This window comes from Lepidochelys kempii, chromosome 25 (assembly GCF_965140285.1).
Source record: "Lepidochelys kempii isolate rLepKem1 chromosome 25, rLepKem1.hap1, whole genome shotgun sequence".
NCBI classification, from domain to species: domain Eukaryota; kingdom Metazoa; phylum Chordata; order Testudines; family Cheloniidae; genus Lepidochelys; species Lepidochelys kempii.
Genome location: NC_136404.1, coordinates 4,442,496 through 4,468,063, shown reverse-complemented (window position 1 = coordinate 4,468,063; position 25,568 = coordinate 4,442,496). Strand labels below are relative to the sequence as shown.

The 25,568-nt window shown below is 55.9% G+C and overlaps 1 protein-coding gene across 7 annotated transcripts in view; it reads left to right on the top strand.

Annotated features, from left to right (window-relative positions):
* The window catches only part of MATK (megakaryocyte-associated tyrosine kinase), a 38,846-nt gene extending 14,535 nt beyond the window's left edge, over positions 1-24,311 (top strand). For 3 of the 7 annotated variants that reach the window (XM_073324014.2, XM_073324011.2, XM_073324012.2), the window contains 12 exons: positions 6,163-6,241; positions 7,161-7,274; positions 7,891-8,006; positions 8,727-8,946; positions 10,254-10,347; positions 10,654-10,719; positions 11,197-11,296; positions 15,584-15,668; positions 16,128-16,201; positions 16,702-16,897; positions 17,766-17,852; positions 18,272-24,311. In XM_073324014.2, coding sequence (XP_073180115.1) covers positions 6,233-6,241; positions 7,161-7,274; positions 7,891-8,006; positions 8,727-8,946; positions 10,254-10,347; positions 10,654-10,719; positions 11,197-11,296; positions 15,584-15,668; positions 16,128-16,201; positions 16,702-16,897; positions 17,766-17,852; positions 18,272-18,454 — 1,344 coding nt within the window. In that variant the 5' untranslated portion in view covers positions 6,163-6,232 and the 3' untranslated portion in view covers positions 18,455-24,311. Of the gene's footprint in view, positions 1-3,415; positions 3,542-6,162; positions 6,242-7,160; positions 7,275-7,890; positions 8,007-8,726; positions 8,947-10,253; positions 10,348-10,653; positions 10,720-11,196; positions 11,297-15,583; positions 15,669-16,127; positions 16,202-16,701; positions 16,898-17,765; positions 17,853-18,271 lie in introns of those variants that run through there. The other 4 variants (XM_078850587.1, XM_073324015.2, XM_073324020.2 and 1 more) reach the window with 4 other exon arrangements.
* Positions 24,312-25,568: the final 1,257 nt, after the last annotated feature.

Below are 25,568 nucleotides of genomic sequence, written 5' to 3'. Positions count from 1 at the left end.
CCCTGCTGCCGGCGGCCCCTGGAGAAAAGCCAGGGGAAGGGAGCCGCAGGCCAGGGGGTCTCAGCTCTCAAACGCGGCTGTCGCCACAGCTCCCTCTGGCCGCGATCAGGAGCAGTGGCGGGGCAGGGATGCATCAGCCAGCCCGGTAAGGTAACCCAGCGGCCGTGACTGGCACTGTCCCAGCCCCGAGCTCTCTCCCCGCCCCGCCCCCTATACACCCCCCCCTGTTCAGGGCAGGGGGCTGGGGTGACCCCACATACCTGGCCCACCCCCCTAACCCCCTGCCCTCACTCCTGCACCCCCGACAGCCCCAGCCCTGACTCCTGCAGCCCCTTCACGCACCCTCAGCCCCCTGACTTACCTGACTCCTGCACCCCCGCACTCACCCAGCCGCCCCACACCCCTGCCCTGACTCCTGCACTCCCCCATCCCCAGCCCCGCCCTGAGCACCAAACAGAAGTTGCCCCAGATAAGCGCTCTGCACCCCAACCCTCTGTCCCAGCCCTGAGCCCCCTCCCACACTCTAACTCCTGGCCAGACCCCGAACCCAACCTCCAGCCTGCTCCTGCCCCCTGACTCCCTCCCAGACCCCACACCCCAACCCTGAGCCTCCTTCCACATCCTAACTCCTGGCCAAACCGAACACCCCAATGTTTTTTTTTAAGTGTTTCTATAAAGCGCTCTTATCCAAAGCACTTTACAATAGTTGGCTAATGGTATAAACAATAAGAAAAAGAGTACTTGTGGCACCTTAGAGACTAACCAATTTATTTGAGCATGAGCTTTCGTGAGCTACAGCTCACTTCCTCAGATGCATACCGTGGAAACTGCAGCAGACTTTATATATACACAGAGACCATGAAACAATACCTCCTCCCACCCCACTGTCCTGCTGGTAATAGCTTATCTAAAGTGATCATCAGGTTGGGCCATTTCCAGCACAAATCCAGGTTTTCTCACCCTCCGCCCCCCCCACACAAATTCACTCTCCTGCTGGTGATAGCCCATCCAAAGTGACAACTCTTTACACAATGTGCATGATAATCAAGTTGGGCCATTTCCTGCACAAATCCAGGTTCTCTCACCCCCTCACCCCCCTCCCAAAAACCACACACACAAACTCACTCTCCTGCTGGTAATAGCTCATCCAAACTGACCACTCTCCAAGTTTAAATCCAAGTTAAACCAGAACATCTGGGGGGGGGGGGGTAGGAAAAAACAAGGGGAAATAGGCTACCTTGCATAATGACTTAGCCACTCCCAGTCTCTATTTAAGCCTAAATTAATAGTATCCAATTTGCAAATGAATTCCAATTCAGCAGTTTCTCGCTGGAGTCTGGATTTGAAGTTTTTTTGTTTTAAGATAGCGACCTTCATGTCTGTGATTGCGTGACCAGAGAGATTGAAGTGTTCTCCGACTGGTTTATGAATGTTATAATTCTTGACATCTGATTTGTGTCCATTTATTCTTTTACGTAGAGACTGTCCAGTTTGACCAATGTAAATGGCAGAGGGGCATTGCTGGCACATGATGGCATAGATCACATTGGTGGATGTGCAGGTGAACGAGCCTCTGATAGTGTGGCTGATGTTATTAGGCCCTGTGATGGTGTCCCCTGAATAGATGTGTGGGCACAATTGGCAACGGGCTTTGTTGCAAGGATAAGTTCCTGGGTTAGTGGTTCTGTTGTGTGGTATGTGGTTGTTGGTGAGTATTTGCTTCAGGTTGCGGGGCTGTCTGTAGGCAAGGACTGGCCTGTCTCCCAAGATTTGTGAGAGTGTTGGGTCATCCTTTAGGATAGGTTGTAGATCCTTAATAATGCGTTGGAGAGGTTTTAGTTGGGTGCTGAAGGTGACGGCTAGTGGCGTTCTGTTATTTTCTTTGTTAGGCCTGTCCTGTAGTAGGTAACTTCTGGGAACTCTTCTGGCTCTATCAATCTGTTTCTTTACTTCCGCAGGTGGGTATTGTAGTTGTAAGAAAGCTTGACAGAGATCTTGTAGGTGTTTGTCTCTGTCTGAGGGGTTGGAGGAAATGCGGTTGTATCGCAGAGCTTGGCTGTAGACGATGGATCGTGTGGTGTGGTCAGGGTGAAAGCTGGAGGCATGCAGGTAGGAATAGCGGTCAGTAGGTTTCCGGTATAGCGTGGTGTTTATGTGACCATTGTTTATTAGCACTGTAGTGTCCAGGAAGTGGATCTCTTGTGCGGACTGGACCAGGCTGAGGTTGGTGGTGGGATGGAAATTGTTGAAATCATGGTGGAATTCCTCAAGGGCTTCTTTTCTGGACCCATGGAAAAGACCTCCAGCTTTCACCTTATCCTTATCCCACCTTATCCTTAACTTATCCTTGCAACAAAGCCCGTTGCCAATTGTGCCCACACATCTATTCAGGGGACACCATCACAGGGCCTAATAACATCAGCCACACTATCAGAGGCTCGTTCACCTGCACATCCACCAATGTGATCTATGCCATCATGTGCCAGCAATGCCCCTCTGCCATTTACATTGGTCAAACTGGACAGTCTCTACGTAAAAGAATAAATGGACACAAATCAGATGTCAAGAATTATAACATTCATAAACCAGTCGGAGAACACTTCAATCTCTCTGGTCACGCAATCACAGACATGAAGGTCGCTATCTTAAAACTTCAAATCCAGACTCCAGCGAGAAACTGCTGAATTGGAATTCATTTGCAAATTGGATACTATTAATTTAGGCTTAAATAGAGACTGGGAGTGGCTAAGTCATTATGCAAGGTAGCCTATTTCCCCTTGTTTTTCCTACCCCCCCCCCAGATGTTCTGGTTTAACTTGGATTTAAACTTGGAGAGCGGTCAGTTTGGATGAGCTATTACCAGCAGGAGAGTGAGTTTGTGTGTGTACGGGGGGGGGGGGTGAGAAACCTGGATTTGTGCTGGAAATGGCCCACCTTGATTATCATGCACATTGTAGGGAGAGTGGTCACTTTGGATGAGCTATTACCAGCAGGATAGTGAGTTTGTGTGTGTGGTTTTTGGGAGGGGGGAGAGGGGGTGAGAGAACCTGGATTTGTGCAGGAAATGGCCCAACTTGATTACCATGCACATTGTGTAAAGAGTTGTCACTTTGGATGGGCTATCACCAGCAGGAGAGTGAGTTTGTGTTTGGGGGGGTGGAGGGTGAGAAAACCTGGATTTGTGCTGGAAATGGCCCAACCTGATGATCACTTTAGATAAGCTATTACCAGCAGGACAGTGGGGTGGGAGGAGGTATTGTTTCATGGTCTCTGTGTGTATATAAAGTCTGCTGCAGTTTCCACGGTATGCATCCGATGAAGTGAGCTGTAGCTCAGGAAAGCTCATGCTCTAATAAATTGGTTAGTCTCTAAGATGCCACAAGTCCTCCTTTTCATTCTGCGAATACAGACTCACACGGCTGCGACTCTGAAACCTGTCGGTATAAACAATGTTTGGAAAGTTCATTAAGTGATCTGCAAAGACCCTTCGCGATTTTCAAGTGGTCTGTGAAAAAAAATTTCGACTACAAAACCAATCCAGGTACCTCACTTCATTTTCATTTACTTCCTATTACTTATAATATAGGAGGAAGAAAAAAGAATGAAAAACAGGGATGGGGAGATAAGAGAGAATGTCTTTTTCTTGGCTTGGTCCTGAGGGAGGACCCCAAAAATGAAGCCGAGCCCAGGGCCCCACTAACTCTAAATCTGCCACTGCCAGGCAGCCTAAGGGCTTGTGCCCCTGGCTCTGGAGCGAGGCGACCAGTGTGTGTAGAGAAGGTGTATTTGTAGCTTCAGGGGTGTGAAGCAGAAAGTTAGAATCATAGACTACCAGGGCTGGAAGGGACCTCAGGAGGTTCTAGTCCAGCCCCTGCCCAGAGCAGGACCGACCCCCAACTAAACCATCCCAGCCAGGGCTTTGTCAAGCCTGACCTTCAAAAAGTTGCTGTGAAACCACATTTTCCGCTCTGGGGCTTCCCATCTCTCAGGGTCCTAGAGCCCGGGCTCCAGGCTGAGCCCAGAGCAGTGAAATGGCCCCTCAGCCCAAACCCCGCAAGCCTGAGTTGGCTGGCATGAGCCAGTCGCGGGTGCCTAATTGCTGTGTAGACAGACTCGTAGGTCCCTCTGTGGCCGCACTGCTGACAGCTCTCAGCAAAGCCCTGGGTGCCTGCGGCCAGTTACAGAAGGAAAGGGTTTCTTGAAAGGAAAAAATATTGCTCATTCTGTTTCCAGGAAAAAGTTCCTTGGCTTGGTCTGACCTGGGAAGGGGAAGCGTAAGAGATGTGCAGGGGGCTCCACACCCTCCTCCCATGCACAGAACTGACCTGCCAGAAAGGAGAAAAGGGAAGAAGAGTGTGTGAGCCCAGCTGGGGCCAGGGCCAACAGCTGTGGGGCCATTTTTGTTTTTCTTCTTAAGTTCCTAAAAGTCCATGCGACAGGGTTTCAGCCGGCCACCTACAGTGATCCCCACCCCCGCATACACCCGCATACAGTGCATGCTGGGCTGTCTGTGGGATTTTTTATCTCCTTCCTCTGAAGCCTCAGGGAGGGCCAGGGCTGGGCTGGGTCACTGGACAGGGAGGTCCAGGGCTCTGAGGTGGCACTGGATGGGGAGGGCCAGGGCTGGGCTGGGTCACTGGATGGGGTGGACCAGGGCTCTGAAGTGGCACTGCACAGGAGGTCCAGGGCTCTGAGATGGCACTGGATGGGGAGGGCCAGGGCTGGGCTGGGTCACTGGATGGGGAGGACCAGGGCTCTGAGATGGCACTGGATGGGGAGGGCCAGGGCTGGGCTGGGGCACTGGATGGGGAGGACCAGGGCTCTGAGATGGCACTGGATGGGGAGGGCCAGGGCTGGGTTGGGTCACTGGACGGGGAGGGCCAGGGCTGGGTTGGGTCACTGGACAGGGAGGGCCAGGGCTCTGAGGTGACACTGGATGTTCTCTCTAGCTAGGTGCTTGGCTGGCTGGCCCTTGCTCCCATGCCCAGGGACTGACGCATCGCCCACTGTGGGTCAGGGAGGAATTTTGCCCCAGGTCAGGCTGGCGGTGACCCAGGGGGCGGGGTTCGCCCGCCTCTGCAGTGTGGGGGTGCGGGTCACTTGCCAGGGTTCTCTGGGTACCTCTCACTTACTCATTTCCCTGCCATTGCGGGGCCTCGGGCACTGGGGCCCCTTGGCCCGTCCTGTTCTCTGCCTGTGGCACGGCGAGGTTTAGTCTCCTGTGAGCCGTAATACCGTGGTCTCATGTCGGTTGTTGGGTCAGTATGCAGGGGCTGGGTGGGAGTGGGGGCTTGTGATCTCCAGGAAGTCAGGCTGGATGGTCTGGGGATCCCTTCTGCCCTTAAACTCTAGGACCTAGTGGTTAGAGCAGGGCAGGGGAGTCCTGGCTCGTCACTTCTAGTCCAGGCTGTAGGAAAGCATGTGATCTAGTGGGGACAGCAGAGGGACCAGGGCGTCAGGACTTCTGGGTCCTAGTCCTGGTTCTGCCACTGACTTGCTGGATGGCCTTGGGCAAGACAGCTTGGGGGGTGGGGGGGCTTCTCCCAAGTGCTCCCAGCTGGCCTCAGGGAGTACCCGCCCACCCAGTGCCTTCAGTGGGAGCAGAGATGGGCCAGAGCCGAGCACCTGAGAATCCCACCCTTCTATTGTTTCTATGTGCAAAGCCGGGCTGCCATCTTGGGGAGGCTGGACCACCTCACCAGGCTCATGTTAGACCATGTGACCATTTGTGACACTATCAGCTTCTTGCTACAACCTTGCCTAGATCCCCTGGCGCTGGGTCAGACGCTGGCTCACGGTGGTCACCACAAACACCTTCAGCTCAGACCCGCCAGGTGAGAACACACCCATTCAGACTCACATTCACAAGCAGTTGTGGTGCTGAGAGGGGAAAACGCCTTTCTAATAATGAGTGATATGTAATCGCTCACGTCGACACCTCGAAAGATCCCAAAGCTCTTCACAACTGCGCAACATATAGTGGGAATCACTCTACCCCAGGTTAAAGGCAGCTGCTTCTGGGGTGGAGTGCAGCAGCTGTTCTAATGTTTGCTTGACAGTTTCTCTTTAAACAAGAAAACCCCAACAGAGTGGAGGCAGTGTTGGCCCTGCGGTCCTTCCTTCTCTGCAGCCCAGAGACCAATGGCTGTTTCCTTCTCCCAGGTGATTGCTGCATTTCCTCAGAGACAGGACTCCCCAGTGCAGCTGTGGATGTGCTGATGAGCCAGGCAGCATGTCAACAGTAAGTAGTGCAGGCTGTTCCAGCCCTCGCAAGGCTCCTGGCAGCACAAAAACCTGGAGCGTGGCTGACTTTCACTTTCCTGGAGGGCTGATTTTCAGACCCAGGTGCCTGTAGGACACATGAGCCCATGCAAATGGGCAGCGTGAGGGTACCGCAGCCTGGGGAACACAGCCTCAGAGGGGTGCAGATTGTGCAGGCCCCAATCGTCAAGAAGGGGTCACTGAATGTGACACCCTAAAGTGAAATCCCGCTAACTTCCTCCCCCCAGGTACTCGCAGGTCTCCCCTCCTCTCCTTCACCCACTCACTGCCCTTGGGCTGGGCTGTATCCTGGGACCATCTCCAAATGCATGGGTAGCTAAACCCCTCCACCCCTCCTTTATGAAATTCCCAGTGCCAGGATCTGATTTATTCCCTCGAGCTCCCAGGTATAAACCAGCCGCTACCTGCCTGGCGCCAGCAAGGAAGAACCTTCCACCATGGGCAGACAATTGGCTCCTTGTCCCTTAATGGGGCTACGCACCCCTTCTCCTGCAGCAGCTGGCACTGGGGGAGATGATTCCATCTGGCATGACACTGCTTGTCTTCCTAGCTAACCTACAGCACCCGCACGCCCCTCTGCCATTGCCTAGTTGGCACCTGTTTGCCTGGCAATGCCTGGCATTGTGTCATACCAGCTTGGCCATTGATCAGCTGTGGAGCATCCCATACCCCTTGCAGCTCAGGTGGGGAGTACCCCAAATTCACAGCATGGCGGTGACCGTCTCACCCTTGCAGTCCTGCAGGGGTTCAGCCAGTCCTTAGCGCGTGTCCTTTACACAGACCTGGAGGGGTGACAGTTTCGTGTCTAGCTGCTGGGGGAGGAAAGGGGAGCCCTGGCTTGTTGCCGGCTGCCCTCATGCTACCCGCTGTTGCCACAGAAACGCTGGTTGCCGGGGACGCAGTGCATCGCCAAGCACGACCACACCAAGCCCAAAGCCCGCGAGCTCGCCTTCCGCAAGGGCGACATCCTCACCGTCGTCGAGGTCTGTGAGGTGAGCCGGGCGGCATGGAGGCATGCGAGGAACGCTGTGCACGGGGTGCCAGAGCCGCGACACCAGCCCAGAGGGCCAGGCCGCAGGGCACGAGCACTTGGGGAGGGGCTGCTCCCGAGGGCAAACCGCTGGGAAGGGGACCCGCAGAAGGGGCAGCGGCTGCTTGCCCACATTCTCCCGGTAATGGGGCAAAGCCCCCAGCCTCCCTCTAGGGGGCTCTGCGGGGCAGGGACCCCCTTTCCTTAGCCGTGTGTGCAGAGCCTGGCACAAGCAGGCCCCCAGCCGCCTGGGCCCCGAGGAGCTGCTGTAACATACGCCATGGAGCGTGGGCCATAGAGCCAGGAGGGTCAGACTCTGATTTACCCTAGGATGGCAGGATCCCACCTTGTCTCTCCCCACCGTCCCACCCCCACCTGACCTCGCCCCTCCCCCCCGCTCCCTTCCCACCTTGTCCCCCCCACCCCATCACAGCAGCAATGAGAACCTGCCAGTGGAGGGAGTCGTGGGGCAAGGAGAGCTGGGGGTGGGCTCGTGGAGTTGGCCCCTTCCACCGAGAAGTAAGACCCCTCCCCACAAAGTGCCAATGGCATCGAGATCCCACCATGTTCCCCTTCAGCAGAAAGGCTGGTACCGAGCGAAACACAACGACACCGGCGAGGAGGGGCTGCTCTCGGCCAGCTCAGTGCGGGAGCGCGAAGCCATCCGCGTTGACCCCAAGCTCAGCCTGATGCCGTGAGTACAGCCGAGCGCTTGAAGGCGCCAGCATTGTGGCATGGGGTGCGCTTGCGTTGTGAAGGAGACCGATTTCTGTCCCACTTCTGGCTGGGATCAGCTGGTTTGAGCACCTGGGAGTTAACGTCATGCCCGGGCCGCGGGCCTTGCCATGGCTCAGGTCACGTCTAGGAAGTGGGGAGACCAGGTTATTTTACAGCTCTATTGGCTGACGCAGGGGTAGCTCGAATCTCAGGCTTCAGGCCATGTGCTGGTCACTGCAGGGGTCAGGAAGGGGATATTCCCTGCTCTATAGTCAGCTGTGAGGGGTTGGCCAGGTGCATTGTGGGTGCTTTTTGCCCTTCCCCTAAAGTATCAAGGATCAGATCTAGCCACAGGCTGGATGTCTGGCTATGTGGCCCTCCCCTGGAGTGCCCCCCAACCAGACTGGAGTGAGCAGGGGTTGGCCCTGCTCTGGTTAGGAGAGGGGCCAGCTGGGCAGTGACCTTCTCCGGGGCTGCTGGTCTCCAGTGTGGCACTCGGAGGGGGGGGCGGGGAGGTTGGCTGGATGTAGTGCAGGAGCAGCTCACCCCACGCCCCCTCCCCACACTCCCTGGGATGGGAGGGAACTCAGGAGGGGCGGGGGATCTCCGCCACACTGCTCATGTGGGGAGAGCTGTGTGGAGCTGGGGCTGGTTCCCAAGTGTGTGCAGCGTGGTTCCTCTCCTCCTTGCCCCCCAGCTGGTTCCACGGGAAGATCTCTGGTGTGGAGGCCGTGCAGGCACTCCAGCCCCCTGAGGATGGGCTCTTCCTGGTGCGGGAGTCCATCCGGCACCCCGGGGACTACGTGCTGTGCGTCAGCTTCGGCAAGGAGGTCATCCACTACCGCGTCATCTACCAGGAGAACTGTCTGAGCATCGACGCCTCTGTCTGCTTCTACAACCTCATTGACATGATTGAGGTCAGCAGGACACCTACCCAGGGTCCCAGCCCCCCGTGGCAACTGGGCAGGCACAGCTCCCTGGAGTCAATAGGGGGCTCCACTAGGCAAAAAAATGAACCAGAGCAAAAGCATCAGGCCCAACAGCACCCGGGCTCCTGGGCTGCATAAGAACCTAGACAGGAAGGTGGCTGGATAGACAGACGGCTGCCCCTCCCCATCTTCTCTGTTCCCGAGCAGTACGGCTCTGTCAGCCCTGAGTGATCCACTCGCATAAAGCAGCGGCTAAAACCGCATGATCTAAATATAGAGCCGCTGCTGAAACCCTGCGGAAGGAAGTGGAGTCAGCTATTTCTAATAGTCACCCTCTGGCCTTCTGCATCGCCTCCCAGCCCAGCGCTGCTGACTCCCAAATTTGGGGAATAAACCCTGCCCTGGGAAGCAGGGACGTATTTTTATCCCCACCTAACAGGCAGAGAAACTGAGGCACAGAGACAGGGAACTGCCCTACTTCTGGTTGCACAGTGACTCAGCCACAGAGCTGGGAATAGAACCCAGGAGTCCTAACTCCCTCCAAGAGCTGGAAATATCCCTCAGGAGTCCCTTGTGCCAATCCTGAGCCCTCCCAGGAGATGGAGCTCAGAGGGGGAGGGGTTCCCATTGCCTATGCCCAGTCCCACCAGGTGGCAGGGAGCATATCTCCATTGATAGATGGGCACAGGGCAGATTCAGTGACTTGCCCAAGCGCACCAGTGGCTGAGCCAGGAATCAAACCCCGGTCTCCTGCACCCCTGGCCAAGGCCCTGTTGGCCAGGCCATTCTTCCTGCTCTGGGTTCGAGGACTTGGTAGGGACTTGGCAATTGCTTCTGGGGCTGAGAGGGTGGCAGCGCATTCCCGGGGGTGGGGGTGGGGGGCTAGGAGAGGAGCTGTCCTGGCTGTTAGAGAGCCCCCTAACGGTCACTTTGTGATGAGCTTGTCCCTGCTCCCTTTCACCATCACTGGGGTCTGCTGCGAGTGCACACACGCACACAGAGTCTCAACAGCGCCCCCTGCAGGAAATGGGAGGGAGCAGCCCAGACACCCTCTCCTCCGACTCCGGCACAAGAAGCCCTCCAGCTTCATTGCAGAGTGGGGAGGGTGGCACAATGCTAGGGTGGTGTGGGACCCGCTGGGCTGCCAGTCCTGCTCAATCTGGCGGGTCTCAGCAGCTGCTCCCAGTGGCAGAAGCACCCTGGGAAGGGCTGCACCCGGGCTCTGTGATGTAGGGTGCAGCGGACTTACTGGGCAGCAGCTGTGAGCCTAAATAACTCTGTCTGTCTGTCTGCAGCACTATATGAATGACCAGGGAGCCATCTGTACCAAGCTGGTAAAACCGAAACCAAAGCCCGGGATGAAGTCTGCTGAGGAGGAGCTGGCCAAGGGTATGAAGAATCTGTCTGCAAACTGCAGGGGTGGGGGATGAAAGGGGATGGGGACACTAGGGCAAGTGGCCGGGACTTTGGGGGGGAAGGTAAAATCCCCAGGGTCCAACGTTCTCGAGCGACAGAGCTGGGAGCTCGGGCCAAGGAATCCTATTGCCAGGGCTGAGCTGAGTGGAGCTTATGGGGTATGAAACTCGCACTCAACTCACGGAGGGGCTTCGGCAGCTCAATGGGGGTCAGGCTCGACACTTGGGGGGAAGACCCAGCCCTGCGACTTGTAACCAGCCAGTCTCCTCTCGCATGCAGCCGGCTGGTTACTGAAACTGCAGCACCTCAAACTGGGAGACAAGATTGGGGAAGGAGAATTTGGAGGTGAGCGCTTGGGTCGGTCCAGGGAGTGGGTGGATCCTGAGATGGCATGAGGCCCTGCCCACCAGTGCATGGAAAGAGCTCTGGGGAGCAGGCTGGAGGCTGAGTCCAGAGAGGGGCCAGCCGGGCAGTGCCAGGCACACCCCCTTGCTCCCATCAGCATGCCCTGTGGGAGCCATGGGTGGCAAAGCAGGGAGGGTCTGCTCGGCCTTGGCCTCGCGGCTGGGATGGACGGGGCAGATAGTTGTCATGGGGACATGCAAACCAGGCCCCTAGGAGCCACCCCATGATGCCCCCCCCACCCACCCCCGGCTCACTCCCAGGCTGGACTCGCCCTTGGAGTCACACCCCAACCTCTTTCCCTTCACCTCTTCCAGATGTGGATGGGCCCTCCCTGCCCCAGACCCTGCTTCTGTTTCCCCCTTGCCGGGGTGGGGCCGCCCTCTTGGCACCTGACCACCCTCTCTCCCCACCCCACAGCCGTCCTGCAGGCAGAGTATCTGGGGCAGAAAGTGGCCGTGAAGAACATCAGGTGCGACGTCACCGCCCAGGCCTTTCTCGCTGAGACCGCTGCCATGACGTAAGTGAGCCAGGAGGCTGGGCAGGCGCTCCCTACCCTGCCCCCAGAGGTCTGCAGGATTCCCCCGCGGGCAGGGAGCAGGGGCACGGGCAGCCTGCAGGGGATGACTGAGCATGCAGGGATTTTGCTGGAGCGTGTGTGCGGGAGACGGAGAACAGGCCGACAGGACAGACTTGTGCTGGTAAAGCCGTGTTGCTCAGGGTGTGATCTCTGAGCCCCTGGGCTAAGCCGCTGTACCAGGAGAGCTTATCTAACCGGGGACTGGAATAAGCTACGCTGGTGAAAGCGTGGTTTGGCCAGCGTGAGTGGCATCTGCACTAGGCGCGCTTTGCTGGTCTAGCACCATGGCTCTCAACATTCCCAGACTACTGTACCCCTTTCCGGAGCCTGAGGCCCGAGCCCCCCACCTCCCAGGGCTGAAGCATGTAACTTAGCTTCATAGGGCCCCCTGTGATGTGAGGCCCCAGGCAACTGCCCTGTTGGCCAAGCCCTAACGCTTGCCTTCACTTGCAACCCCCCTAAAGCTGTCCCATGACCCGCTGTGGGTCCTGATGCTCAGGTTGAGAAACACTGATCTAGATGAGTTGACACTGCCTCCTGGAAGACCTCTGTGTACCCCCAGGGGTACGTGTACCCCTGGTTGAGAACCACTGGGCTAGCACAAGGGTGTAGCTAGACCAGCAAACATGCCTAGTGAAGAGCTGGCGTTCCTCTGAGAGACTGGGAGCTGTGTGTGTTTGTGAGAGAGATTGTGTGTTTTCATAATGAACCTCAGTAATAATTACTAATCATAGAATCATAGAATATCAGGGTTGGAAGGGATCTCAGGAGGTCATCTAGTCCAACCCCCTGCTCAAAGCAGGACCAATCCCCAACTAAATCATCCCAGCCAGGGCTTTGTCAAGCCTGACCTTAAAAATATCTAAGGAAGGAGATTCCACCACCTCCCTAGGTAACACATTCCAGTGTTTCACCACCCTTCTAGTGAAAAAGTTTTTCCTAATATCCAACCTAAACCTCCCCCACTGCAACTTGAGACCATTACTCCTTGTTCTGTCATCAGCTACCACTGAGAACAGTCTAGATGCATCCTCTTTGGAACCCCCTTTCAGGTAGTTGAAAGCAGCTGTCAAATCCCCCCTCATTCTTCTCTTCTGCAGACTAAACAATCCCAGTTCCCTCAGCCTCTCCTCATAAATCATGTGTTCCAGTCCCCTAAACATTTTTGTTGCCCTCCGCTGGACTCTTTCCAATTTTTCCACATCCTTCTTGTAGTGTGGGGCCCAAAACTGGACACAGTACTCCAGATGAGGCCTCACCAATGTCGAATAGAGGGGGACGATCACGTCCCTCGATCTGCTCGCTATGCCCCTACTTATACATCCCAAAATGCCATTGGCCTTCTTGGCAACAAGGGCACACTGCTGACTCATATCCAGCTTCTCGTCCACTGTCACCCCTAGGTCCTTTTCTGCAGAACTGCTGCCTAGCCATTCGGTCCCTAGTGCCACAAGTACTCCTTTTCTTTTTGCGAATACAGACTAACACGGCTGTTACTCTGAAACCGGTCCCTAGTCTGTAGCGGTGCGTTGGGTTCTTCCGTCCTAAGTGCAGGACCCTGCACTTATCCTTATTGAACCTCATCAGATTTCTTTTGGCCCAATCCTCCAATTTGTCTAGGTCCCTCTGTATCCTATCCCTGCCCTCCAGCGTATCTACCACTCCTCCCAGTTTAGTATCATCTGCAAATTTGCTGAGAGTGCAATCCACACCATCCTCCAGATCATTTATGAAGATATTGAACAAAACCGGCCCCAGGACCGACCCTTGGGGCACTCCACTTGACACCGGCTGCCAACTAGACATGGAGCCATTGATCACTACCCGTTTCAATATTAATCATTTATTATTCGGACTCCTTTTTAGCATTATACTGTGGTGGCCTCCAGCCAGCCAGAGCCCCCTGATGAGGGCACTGGACAAACATGTAGTGAGGGACAGCCTCTGCCCTGAAGAGAAAGCTTACTAGACAAATTCAGACTAGCAATAAGGCATCCTCTTAGCACAGTGGGGTTAGCGAAGCATTGGAATAACTTGCCAAGGATGCGGCAGACTCTCCACCTCCTGCAGTCTTTAAATCAAGACTGGATGTGTCTTTCTAGAAGACCTACTCTAGCTCAACCACAAGTTGTGGGCTGGATGCAGGACTCACTGGGTGAGGCTCTCAGGTCTGTGCTCTACGGTCCCTTCTGGCCGTAAGATCTGTGACTGTAGGATTAGGGTTCCCAGGTGTCTGGTTTTCGACCAGAATGCCGGGTCGAAAAGGGACCCTGGTGGCTCCAGTCGGCACCACCGACTGAGCTGTTAAAAGCCCGGTCAGCAGCACAGCGGGGGCCCAGGGCTAAGGCAGGCTTCCTACCTGCCCTGGCTCCACGCTGCTCTCACAAGCAGCCACCAGGTTCTTGTAGCCCCTGTGTGCTGGGGTAATCAGGGAGGCTCTGTGCTGCGCGCTGCCCCCACCCCGCGTATCAGCTCCACAGCTCTCATTGGCTGGGAAGGCCAAGGGCACTGTGCAGAGGCATCTGACTGCCCATGCACCTGAAGGCTGCAGGGACCTGACGGCTGCTTCCTCGGAGCCGTGGTAAGTGCCTCCGGGACACCGCACCACCATCCCTGGATCCCAACTCCCTGGCCCAGCCCAGAGCCACTTCCTGCACCCCAAACCCCTCATCCCCAGTCCCAGCCCAGAGCCCGTATCCCCTCCCACAGCCCAACCCCCTGCCCTAGCCTGGTGAAAGTGAGTGAGGGTGAGGAAGAGTGAGCGACGGGGGGGGGGATGGAGTGAGTGGGGGGCGGACCCCCAGAGTAGGGGCGGGGCATGGGCAGGGCCTCAGAGAAGGGGCAGGGCAGGGTGTTCGGTTTTGTGTGATTAGAAAGTTGGCAGCCCTACTGTAGGAAGAGCTCTGAGTGTAAGAGACAAGCCCTAGCAGGGGGATGAGAGCAGCAGGGAGCTATGGTGGGACCTGCCGACAAGTTCTCCACGTGGGGGTGGGGGCTGGGGGGTAATAGAACAAACAGGGTCTTTCCCTACAGATTAGCTATGTGCCCACTGCCAAGCTGGTAGGAGCAGCAGAGCAGTTGGGGGGGGTGGCCTGCAGGGGCCACAGCAGAGTGGGTTGGAGGAGGGGAAGTGGTGGCTTTGCAGGTTTCGGCTGGCAGCTTGTCCCCCTGTGAGAGGGAAGGCCCAGGGTGTGCGCTGGGGAGCCGGGCGATGGAGCCTGTGTCCCCCTCCCAATGCTGGCAGAGCAGACAGGTGAGCTTGCACGACAACAATGGGGGTGGGTAAATTGGGGAGGGCTCTGATGGCTGGGACAAGGGGTTCAGGTATCCCCAGTGCCAGGCAGCTTCGCCCAAGTGGGGCCCCCACACAAGCATTAGCAGCTTGTGTGGCTTCCCCTGCAAGATGCACCGCTTGGCAGAATGTCTGGGCCCTTTAAGAACCCAGAGCTGGCCCGGTGTTGAGAGTTCAGCAGTTAGTCAGGGGAACGCCGCGTCGCCTTTCCTACCTTTGTGTGCAGGACAGTGACAGGGTTATCCCTAACTAGGAAGAGACATCTGGGAGGTTTGCTGGGCCTGGTGTCTTCTGACTTAACAACTGCGTGTGGGTTCCCTTTAACGACACCTTGAGCCTGAAAAATACTCACCCCACAAAGAACAAGGGCTGCAGCCAGGGCCCTGTGAGCTGCAAAGTTCGCCCACAGTGCGGAATAAGGCTCCAGCAGCTCAGCTTTTGATTTGTGTGTGTAATGCTGACAGCCCCGGTCGGCAGGATCGAACCGGGGACCTCTGAAGCTTAGTATATGAGCCTCAACTGCACAAGCTGACAGCCACCCGGCTGTTAGCTAAGGGTATATAGTAGCCTCATTTTACCTCTCTCTCTAAGTGGTCCCTGTGCCACTGGATGGGACAGAACCCCACACTCGGAGTGTGTGGGTTACATGTGTTCCTGTGTCCCCCTCCCTCGCAGGCCAGGGGCTGGGTGTGTGTTTGTGTGTGTACACATGTGCGTTCCCTGTGTCCACCTCCCTCGCAGGAGGGGCTCTGTGTGTGTGTGTATTCCCCAGGCCCCCCTCCCTTGCAGGCCAGGGGCTGGGTGTGTGTGTGTGGGGGGGTGTTTCCCTGTGTCCCTCTCCCTCACAGGCCAGGTGCTCTCTCAGTGTGGGTGCCACGTGTAGTTAGAGCCCACCCCTCTGGCCCGGCCCTTGATGTGGCCATTCCCTCCTCCAGGAAGGTCCATCACAAAAACCTGGTGCTGCTGCTGGGCGTGATCCTGCACAACGGCCTCTACATCGTCATGGAGTTCATGAGCAAGGTGAGAGCATCGCAGGCTCTGCTGCATCAGAGCAAACCAGGGCCCCCGACCAGCCCCTTCCACCAGAGACGCCCTCCCCCGGGCACTCGGGCTGGGGCCTGGTCTGTTGAGCCATTCACGGCTAGGCCGCAGGGTCAGATCTGGCCTGGTTCAGCAGTGACTGGAAACCCTCTGGGGGAAGATGGCGGGTCCCAGGACGGCTTGCAGGGAATAGGCCCCGTTGCAAACCCAACCCCTGCTGAGAGGCCAGGGACCGACTGGGCCATGGAGACCGTTCTTCCAGCTAGTCCTGCAGGTGGGATCAGGGAGGAGGCATGGGTGGCAGACGGCGCTAGCCTGGCTGGCGGGCCAGAGGGCTCCTGTCATCGGGGCTGGCCGTGCATTCCTTGGGGCTAATGCAAGAGGTGACAGCTCCAGCAGCCCTTGGGTTCTGATAAGTGTTTCTCTCTCCTCTGGCAGGGGAACCTGGTCAACTTCCTGAGGACACGGGGCAGATCAGTCCTCCAGCCCAAGCAGCTCATCCAGTTTTCCCTGTGAGTCCTGCACCTTTCCTGCACTGTGACCTGGATGCTCCCAGCAGGGGATAATTCTGTCCTTGCAGTCAGGACAAGCCTTGTCTAAGGCCACCCTCATCACAGGTGGCCCCTTTCCATCCCCTCTGTCCCCTAAAGGATCTAAAGCGCTTCACATTTCGCTCCCCTTGGGAGGCAGGCCCCAGCCATTGTCCCCACGTCACAAAGGGAAAGTGATTTGCCCAGGGCCACGCAGTGAGTCAGTGGTGGAGCTGGGACCAGGATCCAGGAATCCTGAGTCCCAGTCCCCTGCCCTGCACAGGTCAGAGGCTGGGGTTAGGTTATGCTCTGATTCAGGCTGCGCAGAGATGGCATGCCCAGGCAGGCTGCAGCAAACATTTGTCCTCTTTAGTGAGGGGCTAAGTGCACGTCTGTGGCTGAGAGGTGTGGAGGTGGGCACTGAATATGGATGATCTCTTCTCTCCCCGTGCACCTTGGTTTTGGCTGCCCATGCCGTGCAGGGACGTCGCCCAGGGGATGGACTACCTGGAGTCCAAGAAGTTGGTGCACAGGGACCTTGCCGCCCGCAACATCCTGATCTCAGAGGAGAACGTGGCCAAAGTGAGTGACTTCGGCTTGGCCAAGGTGGACCCGAAAGGCACAGACGCCACCAAGCTGCCAGTCAAGTGGACAGCTCCGGAGGCCCTGAAACACAATGTGAGTGAGGGGGAGGGGACTGGCAGGGCCACCCAGCCCAGCCCAGCCTTCCACAGGGCTCCTGCCCTTCACATCATCTTGGCCAAGTGAGATTTGTCACAGGCCGTGACGCCCGCATCTGACCCTGGTACAGCAACATGCCCGCGCAGCTGCCTGTCTCCCAACCCAGCCACGCATCTCCCTGTGTCTGAGCGTCCCCGATGCTGCCTCGCTGGGTTCGTCTCAGTGCATTCTGGGAGAATCTGGCATTCCAGGCCGCTGTCCCTTTGTGCCTCAGCAGGGCGCGAAGTGCCCAGGGACACATGCGTAGAGTGGCACCAGCGTGGCAATGCATCCTGGGATTGCTAGTGCACAGAGAACAGGGAGCAAGGCGGAGCTGCCAAACCAGTTACAAACCTCTGGCAGAGCAACCCCCACTGGGGTGCCGTGGGGATGAGCCCTGCAACAGCCACGTGCATGGGCACAGCCCTGTGTGGAGCCAGCTGTGTCACATCTGGTTACAGACCCAGATCCAGTTACACTAGAGACAGGGCTGAGGGGATTCATAGAATCCTAGAAGATCAGGGTTGGAAGGGACCTCAGGAGGTCATCTAGTCCAACCCCTGCTCAAAGCAGGACCAATCCCCAATTTTTGCCCCAGATCCCTAAATGGCCCCCTCAAGGATTGAACTCACAACCCTGGGTTTAGCAGGCCAATGCTCAATTCTCTGCAAAGGGCCCATCCCCCAGTGCGTGGCCTTGCCACGCTCCCGGGAGCACCCAGAAATGGGGCTGGGCCGTTCACCGGGTGGGATACAGCTCCTGCCACCAGCCCTGCGTGGCTTTGCGACTGCCTGCGGCAGCGTCACCTTCCTCACATTCCCTGCAGAAATTCTCGGCCAAGTCGGACGTCTGGAGCTATGGGATCCTCCTGTGGGAAGTGTTCTCCTACGGCCGGGCGCCCTACTCCAAGATGGTGAGTGCTCCCCATGGGGAGGGGTTGGCTGACTCCTGCCACCCCTGGGCTAAGGCCTGGATGGCACAAGGCTCCAGTTAAACCAGATTTCTCAGGTCTTGCTAATGCCAAGTGCCTGAGCGTGGGGGAAGCATGGGAGCCTCCATGCCCATCCCCATGTCCATCCAGCACCCTGGAGAGCAGCTGTTCCGTGGGGCATGGAAATCATGGGGAGCAGCAGTGCAGCAGGAGTGTCTGTGTCACAGGGGGAGATGGGGGCTCGAGGGTGAGTGAGAGCACACAGACAGAGGTGGGCAGGATTTAGCACTGCCCTGGGTGGTGATGGGGTGGATCATGGCGTTACTCTGCAGAAAGGCCCCAGGATGCATGCAGAAAGGGAGCCGGGGATCTCACAGCAGGTCTCTCTCTCTCCCCACAAGACTCTGAAGGAAGTGACGGAGATGGTGGAGAAGGGGTACCGGATGGAGGCCCCTGAGGAATGCCCACCCTCCCTCTACACTCTGATGAAGACCTGCTGGGAGATAGAGCCGGGGAAGCGGCCTTCCTTCAAGAAGCTCACCGAGAAGCTGCAGAAGGAGCTGAAGCACATAGGGGACAGTTAGCCCTGGGGGCTCCTGCTTCCAGGGCCGAAACAGCGCAGGGGCTGGCAGGCTCCATGCAGACTCTTCTGGGGGTTCTTGGCCTGGGTCACCCCTGCCTGACACACCAGGGCACCACACCTGGGACCGGAAACACGCCGCAGCACAGAGCTGCCAGGGCTGGTCCTGCTGCTGCACTGGGTCTGTGCTGCCTTGCCAGGCAGTAAAGATGGGGATGGGACCTGACCTTCTCCTCCTCCGACTCTGTGTGCCTGCACCAGGCTGAGAGACTGGTTCCAAGGGGCCGTATTTACCCTGGCAGCCTTAGCATGTCCCTGCCACAAGCACAGCTCTCAGAGAGCGTGTACTGGCTGGGACTAGACTGGCACTGGGTGCCTCGTGGGTACATGTCGCTGGTGCTCGTTCTGAACCATACCTGGCAGGTTTCTGATTTGTTCAGGATGAGTCTGGTCAGATGGCCCCATGGATCACAGTCTGGTGACCACATGCCCCCTGTCCACTCACCACTAACCACAGCTCAGGGACGGCTTGGAGGAGTGCGTCCCATTGCGCGGAGCCAGCAGCACCCTCCTGGGTGCTCGAGCACGTGAGCCCTGGACACTCCTGGGTGTCTCCATCCCATGCTAACCTCTTCAATCAGTGCAAGTGGCCCACTGCCTGTCTGAGAAAGGTTCAGCGTTTCTTCAGCGTAGCCAGGCCGTCTCCAGGGCCCAGGGATGGGGCTGGGGCTGAGGCGAGGGAAGGGTGGGGGAGAGGAAGTGCTGCTCCCCAGCTCTTGGCCCCTGGACTCAGCTCTCCTGAGTTTATTTCCAAGTGTTTCCCTCGTGTTTTAGTGATTGAAAATGTGGCCGCAGCACAAAATGAAGAGAGTTCCACTGTCCTCAGCCTGGCGTGTGCGTCATTCACCAGGACCAGCTGGGATTTGGCAAAATTCACCAACATGGCTTCAGCCAAAATAGCTCAGCAGCTTCATGGCTAAAGGCATTGCTGTAACAAGGGATGCCTGATTGGGTGTCAGACCCAGCCTTTGCCCCAGTTTCCCTTTGTGGAGGTCTTCAGCCAGACTCTTGTAAGTCAAGTGTCTCAGCCCTTGCTGCCTGGTGTTCCCTCCAGCCTGTTCCTCTTTAGGCTTCTGCCTCTCGCTGCAGGCAGCTCCAGCTAGGCATGGCTCGCCCTCACCGAGCTGCCAGTTGGCCTGTAGGGTGTCGCCTGATCCCAGACCCGACACCTGGATGGCAGCCAAGTAGTTGCAGGTGGGGCAAAGGCCAGCCCACGCTGCAACAGTCATTTGGATGAGCCCGTGAGGAACGTGGATTCTTTGCTTGAGATGCTGTCGCAACCGCCCCTCCCACACACACACACACAAGTGCAGGCAGTGGGCACATATCCACACCTAACGTACATACACAGCAGCACACACCAAGCCACATGGATACACCCTCGTAATAGAATCATAGAAGATTGGGGTTGGAAGAGACCTTAGGAGGTCATCTAGTCTAACCCCCTGCTCAAAGCCTTCCTCTGCAGCGTGGGGCACGGGTCACTTGCTGGAGGAGTCTCTGCACCTTGAAGTCTTTAAACCACGAGTTGAGGACTTCAGTAGCTCAGACATAAGTTAGGGGGTTGTTACAGGAGTTGGTGGGTGAGATTCCGTGACCTGCGTTGTGCAGGAGGTCAGACTAGATCATCAGAATGGTCCCTTCTGACCTTAAAGTCTATGATTCTATGAAAGCAGGACCAACACCAACTAAATCATCCCAGCCAGGGCTTTGTCAAGCCTGACCTTAAAAACCTCTAAGGAAGGAGATTCCACCACCTCCCTAGGTAACCCATTCCAGTGCTTCACCACCCTCCTAGTGAAATAGTTTTTCCTAATATCCAACTTAAACCTCCCCCACTGTAACGTGAGACCACTGCTCCTTGTTGTGTCATCTGCCACCACTGAGAACAGCCGAGCTCCATCCTCTTCGGAACCCCCCTTCAGGTAGTTGAAGGCTGCTATCAAATCCCCCCCCCCCCCCGCTTCTCTTCTGCAAACTAAATAAGCCCAGTTCCCTCAGCCTCTCCTCATAAGTCATGTGTTCCAGACCCCTAATAATTTTCGTTGCCCTCTGCTGGACTCTCTCCAATTTGTCCACATCCCTTCTGTAGTGGGGAGACTAAAACTGGATGCAATACTCCAGGTGTGGCCTCACCCACCAGTGCCGAATAGAGGGGAATGATCACTTCCCTCGGTCTGCTGGCAATGCTCCTACTAATGCAGCCCAATATGCATGCAAACATACAGGAACAGGCACATACACCCATATATGCACGCACCACGTGGACACGTGGACACTTGCAAAGATGGACCTTTGGTCTGACCCAGTATGGCCATTCTTATGTTCTTAAAAATGCATGGTATGTATATATACATGCTCACACATGCATGTTCCTACACATGTGTGCCCAGGCAAACACTCGTGTGTGCACACATTGGAAACATGGCCATGTTCACAGTGCCGGTCTCCTGAGCCATGTGAGCTGGGAAAGAAAGAAATCCCGGGGAGGAGCCCCCACCCCCACCGGAGCAGCCCTAGAAGCTGGTTCTGCAGCAGCTCCCACAAATGGGGTGTGACCAGGCATCAGGTGGCTTTGGCTGGCCATTCTTGCCCCTTTGCTTACTGGCTGCTGGCTCTGACCCCTCTCGCCCAGGCTCACCCCCCCCCCCGCCCCCTGCATGCTTCCTGCCTACCTTCCCTCCTTCCTCTCCCCATCCCAATCTCCTTCTGTGGCCCTGCTCCTGCCCCTGGTCTCCCCAGTTAGCCAATCCCAGCCCTCCCCACAGCACTAAACCCCACCAAAAGGGTTAAACTAACACACCCTGGCACCAAGTGAGGTTTGCACCCCTCACTTTGCTGTCTGTGCATTGGTTACACCCTTCCCCCAGGTTGGGCTGGGCTAGTCCATGGCAAGGACGATCTATTACTCTGTCTGCGTCCCACTTGGCACAGTGGGGCCCCATCCTTGGCTGGCCAGTGGGTGCTACTGTAATACAAATAATAATAATGTACATACACCTGCTGACACTAGTGTGTGCACACACTAACAAACCTCTAACACTAGTGTGCAAACACACACCTGATGCTAGCATGGACACACCTGCTGACACTAGTGTGTGTGCACACTAACAAACCTCTAACACTAGCGTGCAAACACACACCTGATGCTAGCATGGACACACCTGCTGACACTAGTGTGTGTGCACACTAACAAACCTCTAACACTAGCGTGCAAACACACACCTGATGCTAGCATGGACACACCTGCTGACACTAGTGCACTCACACACAACACACACATCCACTCTCGCTAATGCATTCCCTCTGACACTAACACGCACAGCGGCTGACGCTCCTGCACACACCCACCTGCTCTCACTAGCATGCACTCCCTCTGACACTAGCATTCACTAGCACACGCTCAGTCTATAGCTAGTTAAACTTCCCCTGGCTGGAAACTTCACTTAAGATTTGACCCTCCCAGGATGGGATTTTCCCTCACGGGGCCCCAAACCCTCTCCAAAATGTTTCCACCTCCGTACCTGAAGTGGGGGGTGATAGTGCCACAAAGGACCCCCAAGGCAGTGGGGGTAGGGCGTGTGCTCTGGGTTCCCGTCCCTCCCAGCACAGACCCTTCCCCCGACACCTGATGATGCTTAGCTCATTCCCGAGTCCTGCAGGGCCCTGTGCTGAGCCGCCCTGGGTGCCAGCTGGAGTGCAAGGTGCACTGAAAATGCAGCTACCTCTGCCATCCCCCACCCCTGGCGTTTAGAGCTGATTTGAAAGTTGGGTAATATTTTGGTGGGGAGAATTGTGAATTCCCTCCCCTCCCCTGCCCCCCTTTTGTTAAATCAGGATTTTGAGGCCCGTCTCCCAGCGGCACTGATTGCAGGCTCTGCGCTGGTGAGTTCGTGTTGCTCTGTCCCGGCTGCTCCTGAGCCACAGCGGAGAGGAGTCTATTGCACCCCACGTAGGGCATACCAACAGCACACCCTTTTAGCTCTGCTGGTGCCCAGTTCAGCCCTGGGTGTTGGCCCAGACGATGGCCGTCACACCCACTCGAGTGACTGGTACTCACTGGCATGTGCAGCGTTCACAGCTGCTCCCGTGGGATTTTCATGGGGCACAGGCCTTGTGCGCTGTCTCTGCACAGGAGAAAACAGTTTATTACATGCTCCAGTGGGTACAGGCAGCAAACAGGCCAATGTGTCTGCCTGGAGGCACGAAATCTCCCCGTGGTGGAGAACATGGTGGAAATCCATCCGTGTGTGGCACTTACCTGGCCTCAGTCACGACAGTATCTGAACCCCTCGCAGCCTTTGATGGATTCACCTCCCACCCCCCCTTTGATGTGCTGTGATCCTGGGACCAATGGGGACCTGAGGCACAGAGAAAGCAGGAGCACGGTTTAGACATTGAAGGGCTAGATCCACAAAGGGATGCAGGTGTAGGCACCACTGGTTCAGGAAATCCCGCTCTCTGAGCCCTGCAGGCAGCTGGATCCCTCTCTCCCCTCCCCCAGCTGCCAGAGAGCTCCACGCAGCGGGGAAGACAGGTGGTGAAGTGCCTGTTTTACCTGTGGGGCCTGAACTGTTGGCCATACAGAGGGGCCACCACGCTGCACACAAACCAAGAGGCGGTGGAGGAGGAACTGCCTTTAGCCCAGTAGTTCAGTACTCGCTTTGGGGGTGGGAGCTGCCTTTATCCCTAAGTTAAGTGCTCGCTGTGATGTTCCCCTCTGGTGTTATCGGGGCCAGTGATCTGCTAGCTCCAATCCTTGACTCTGGGAGCCAGCTTTACCCTGCTCTGCTGGGAGAACCCCCACTCCTGGGCTGTTCACACACAGCCTCTGGCATGTCAGCTGCTCCTTGGATTGTGCAACTGAATGACACTAGCTAATATCTCCGGTCCCAGACACAACCCAAGAAACCTCAGTCTTGCAGTGTCTAGTTATGCCTGCTGGACGCTGCAAGCTTATATGAGTTCATCAATTTAACAAAGAAATTGATATGTACCAGGTTTGTTATCCCCAGGGGAATCTCTGACACACTTCAAACCAAACACACGGCTTCAGGTAGAATAAACAAACAGATTTATCAATTACAAAAATAAATTTTAAGTGATTATAAGTCAAAGCACAACAAGTCAGATTTGGTGAAATGAAATAAAAGCAAAACACATTCTAAGCTGATCTTAACACTTTCAATGTCCTTACAAACTTAGATGCTTCTCACCACAGGCTGGCTCTCTAATCAGGCTCTCCCCTTTGATCAGTGGTTCAGTCCCTTGGTGGTGATGGTCATAGGCACCAACTTTCCCCAGTGCCGGTGGGTGCTTGCGCCCCCCTGCCCCTGGCCCCGCCTCTACCTTGGCCCCACCCCCATTACATCCCCTTTCCCCCAAAGTCCTCACCTCAACTCCACCCCCTCCCTGCCCCTGTTGGACCCCTCCTCAAATCCTTGCCCCAGCCCCGCCTTTTCATAGAATCATAGAACATCAGGGTTGGAAGGGACCTCAGGAGGTCATCTAGTCCAACCCCCTGCTCAAAGCAGGACCAATCCCCCATTTTTGCCCCAGATCCCTAAATGGCTCCCTCAAGGATTGAACTCACAACCCTGGGTTTAGCTGGCCAGTGCTCAAACCACTGAGCTATCCCTCTGTCTCTTCCCCCAGTGCGCCGCGTTCCCCCTCCTCCCTGCCCATTGAAACAGCTGGTTCATGGTGCAAGCGCTGGGAGCTGGGGAGAAAGCAGGCACATGGCACGCTCGTGGAGGAGGTGGGGAGCGGAGGTGAGCTGGAGCTGGGGGTGGGGCGGGGTGGGGCAGGGAGCTGTCATTGGGTGCAGAGCACCCACCAATTTTTCTCCATGGGTGCTCCAGCCCCGAAGCACCCATGGAGTCAGCGCCTATGGTGTTGGTGTCTGTAGGTGGAAGAGAGAGAGCAGGGCAAAATATCTCTCCCTTTTATCATGTCCTTTCTTCCTGTCAGAAACATACAGCTAAGGGTAGCATAAAATCCCTCCTTTATCTGTAAGGGGTTAAGAAGCTCAAATAACCTGGCTGGCACCTGACCAAAAGGACCAAAAAGGGAAGAAAATCCTTTCAAATCTGTGGCGGGAAGTTTTGTTTGTGGGGTCTTTTGTTGTTCTCTCCAGAACAAACAGAGACCAGGGCAGGAAAAACACATCTCCTAAAACCCTACCTGAAATAAGCATCTAAGATTACAAATTGTAAGTGATAACAAGGAAAGGTGTTAGATTATCTTTTGTTTTAGCCTGTGAATTTTCCCTATGCTAAGAGGGAGGTTTATTCCTGTTTTTTTATAACTTTAAAGTTTTGCCTAGACGGGAATCCTCTGTGTTTTAAATCTTATTACCCTGTAAAATTACCTTCCATCCTGATTTTACAGAGGTGCTTCTTTAACGTTTTTCTTTATAATAAAGTTTTGTTTTTAAGAATCTGATTGGTTTTTAGTGTCCTAAAAACCCAAGGGTGTCGTCTGTGCTAACCTATTTGGTTGGTATATTATTCTTAAGCCTCCCCAGGAAAGGGGGTGAAGGGGCTTGGGGGGGGTATTTTTGGGAAACAGGAACTTCAAGTTGTCCTTTTCCTGAATCTTTGTCTAACTCACTTGGTGGTGGCAGCAATACTATCCAAGGACAAGGAAAGGAATTGTACCCTGGGGAAGTTTTAACCTAAGCTGATAGAATTAAGCTTAGGGGGGTCTTTCATGAGGGTCCCCACATCTGTACCCCAGAGTTCAGAGTGGGGAGGGAACGCTGACCCTTCCCTTTTGGCTTTGCCCTGGCCCCAACTTCCGAGTCAGGGGAGCATTACCTCATCGCAGTCCCAAACTGCCCACAGGAAGGGGGGTCTTTTGTTGCTGCCTGAGCCAGTGTCCTTTGTTCCTGTGAGGCTGGGCTGGGTTTGTTCCATCCATGCCCTGGTGAGGTGTGAACAGCCTCCCTGTTCTTGGAGAGTTTTTGCATGGGCTTGCTTTAAGCCATGAGGATACATTCTCAGCCTCATAACTAGATACATGAAATTATAACCTATAACCTCACTATAACATTACTG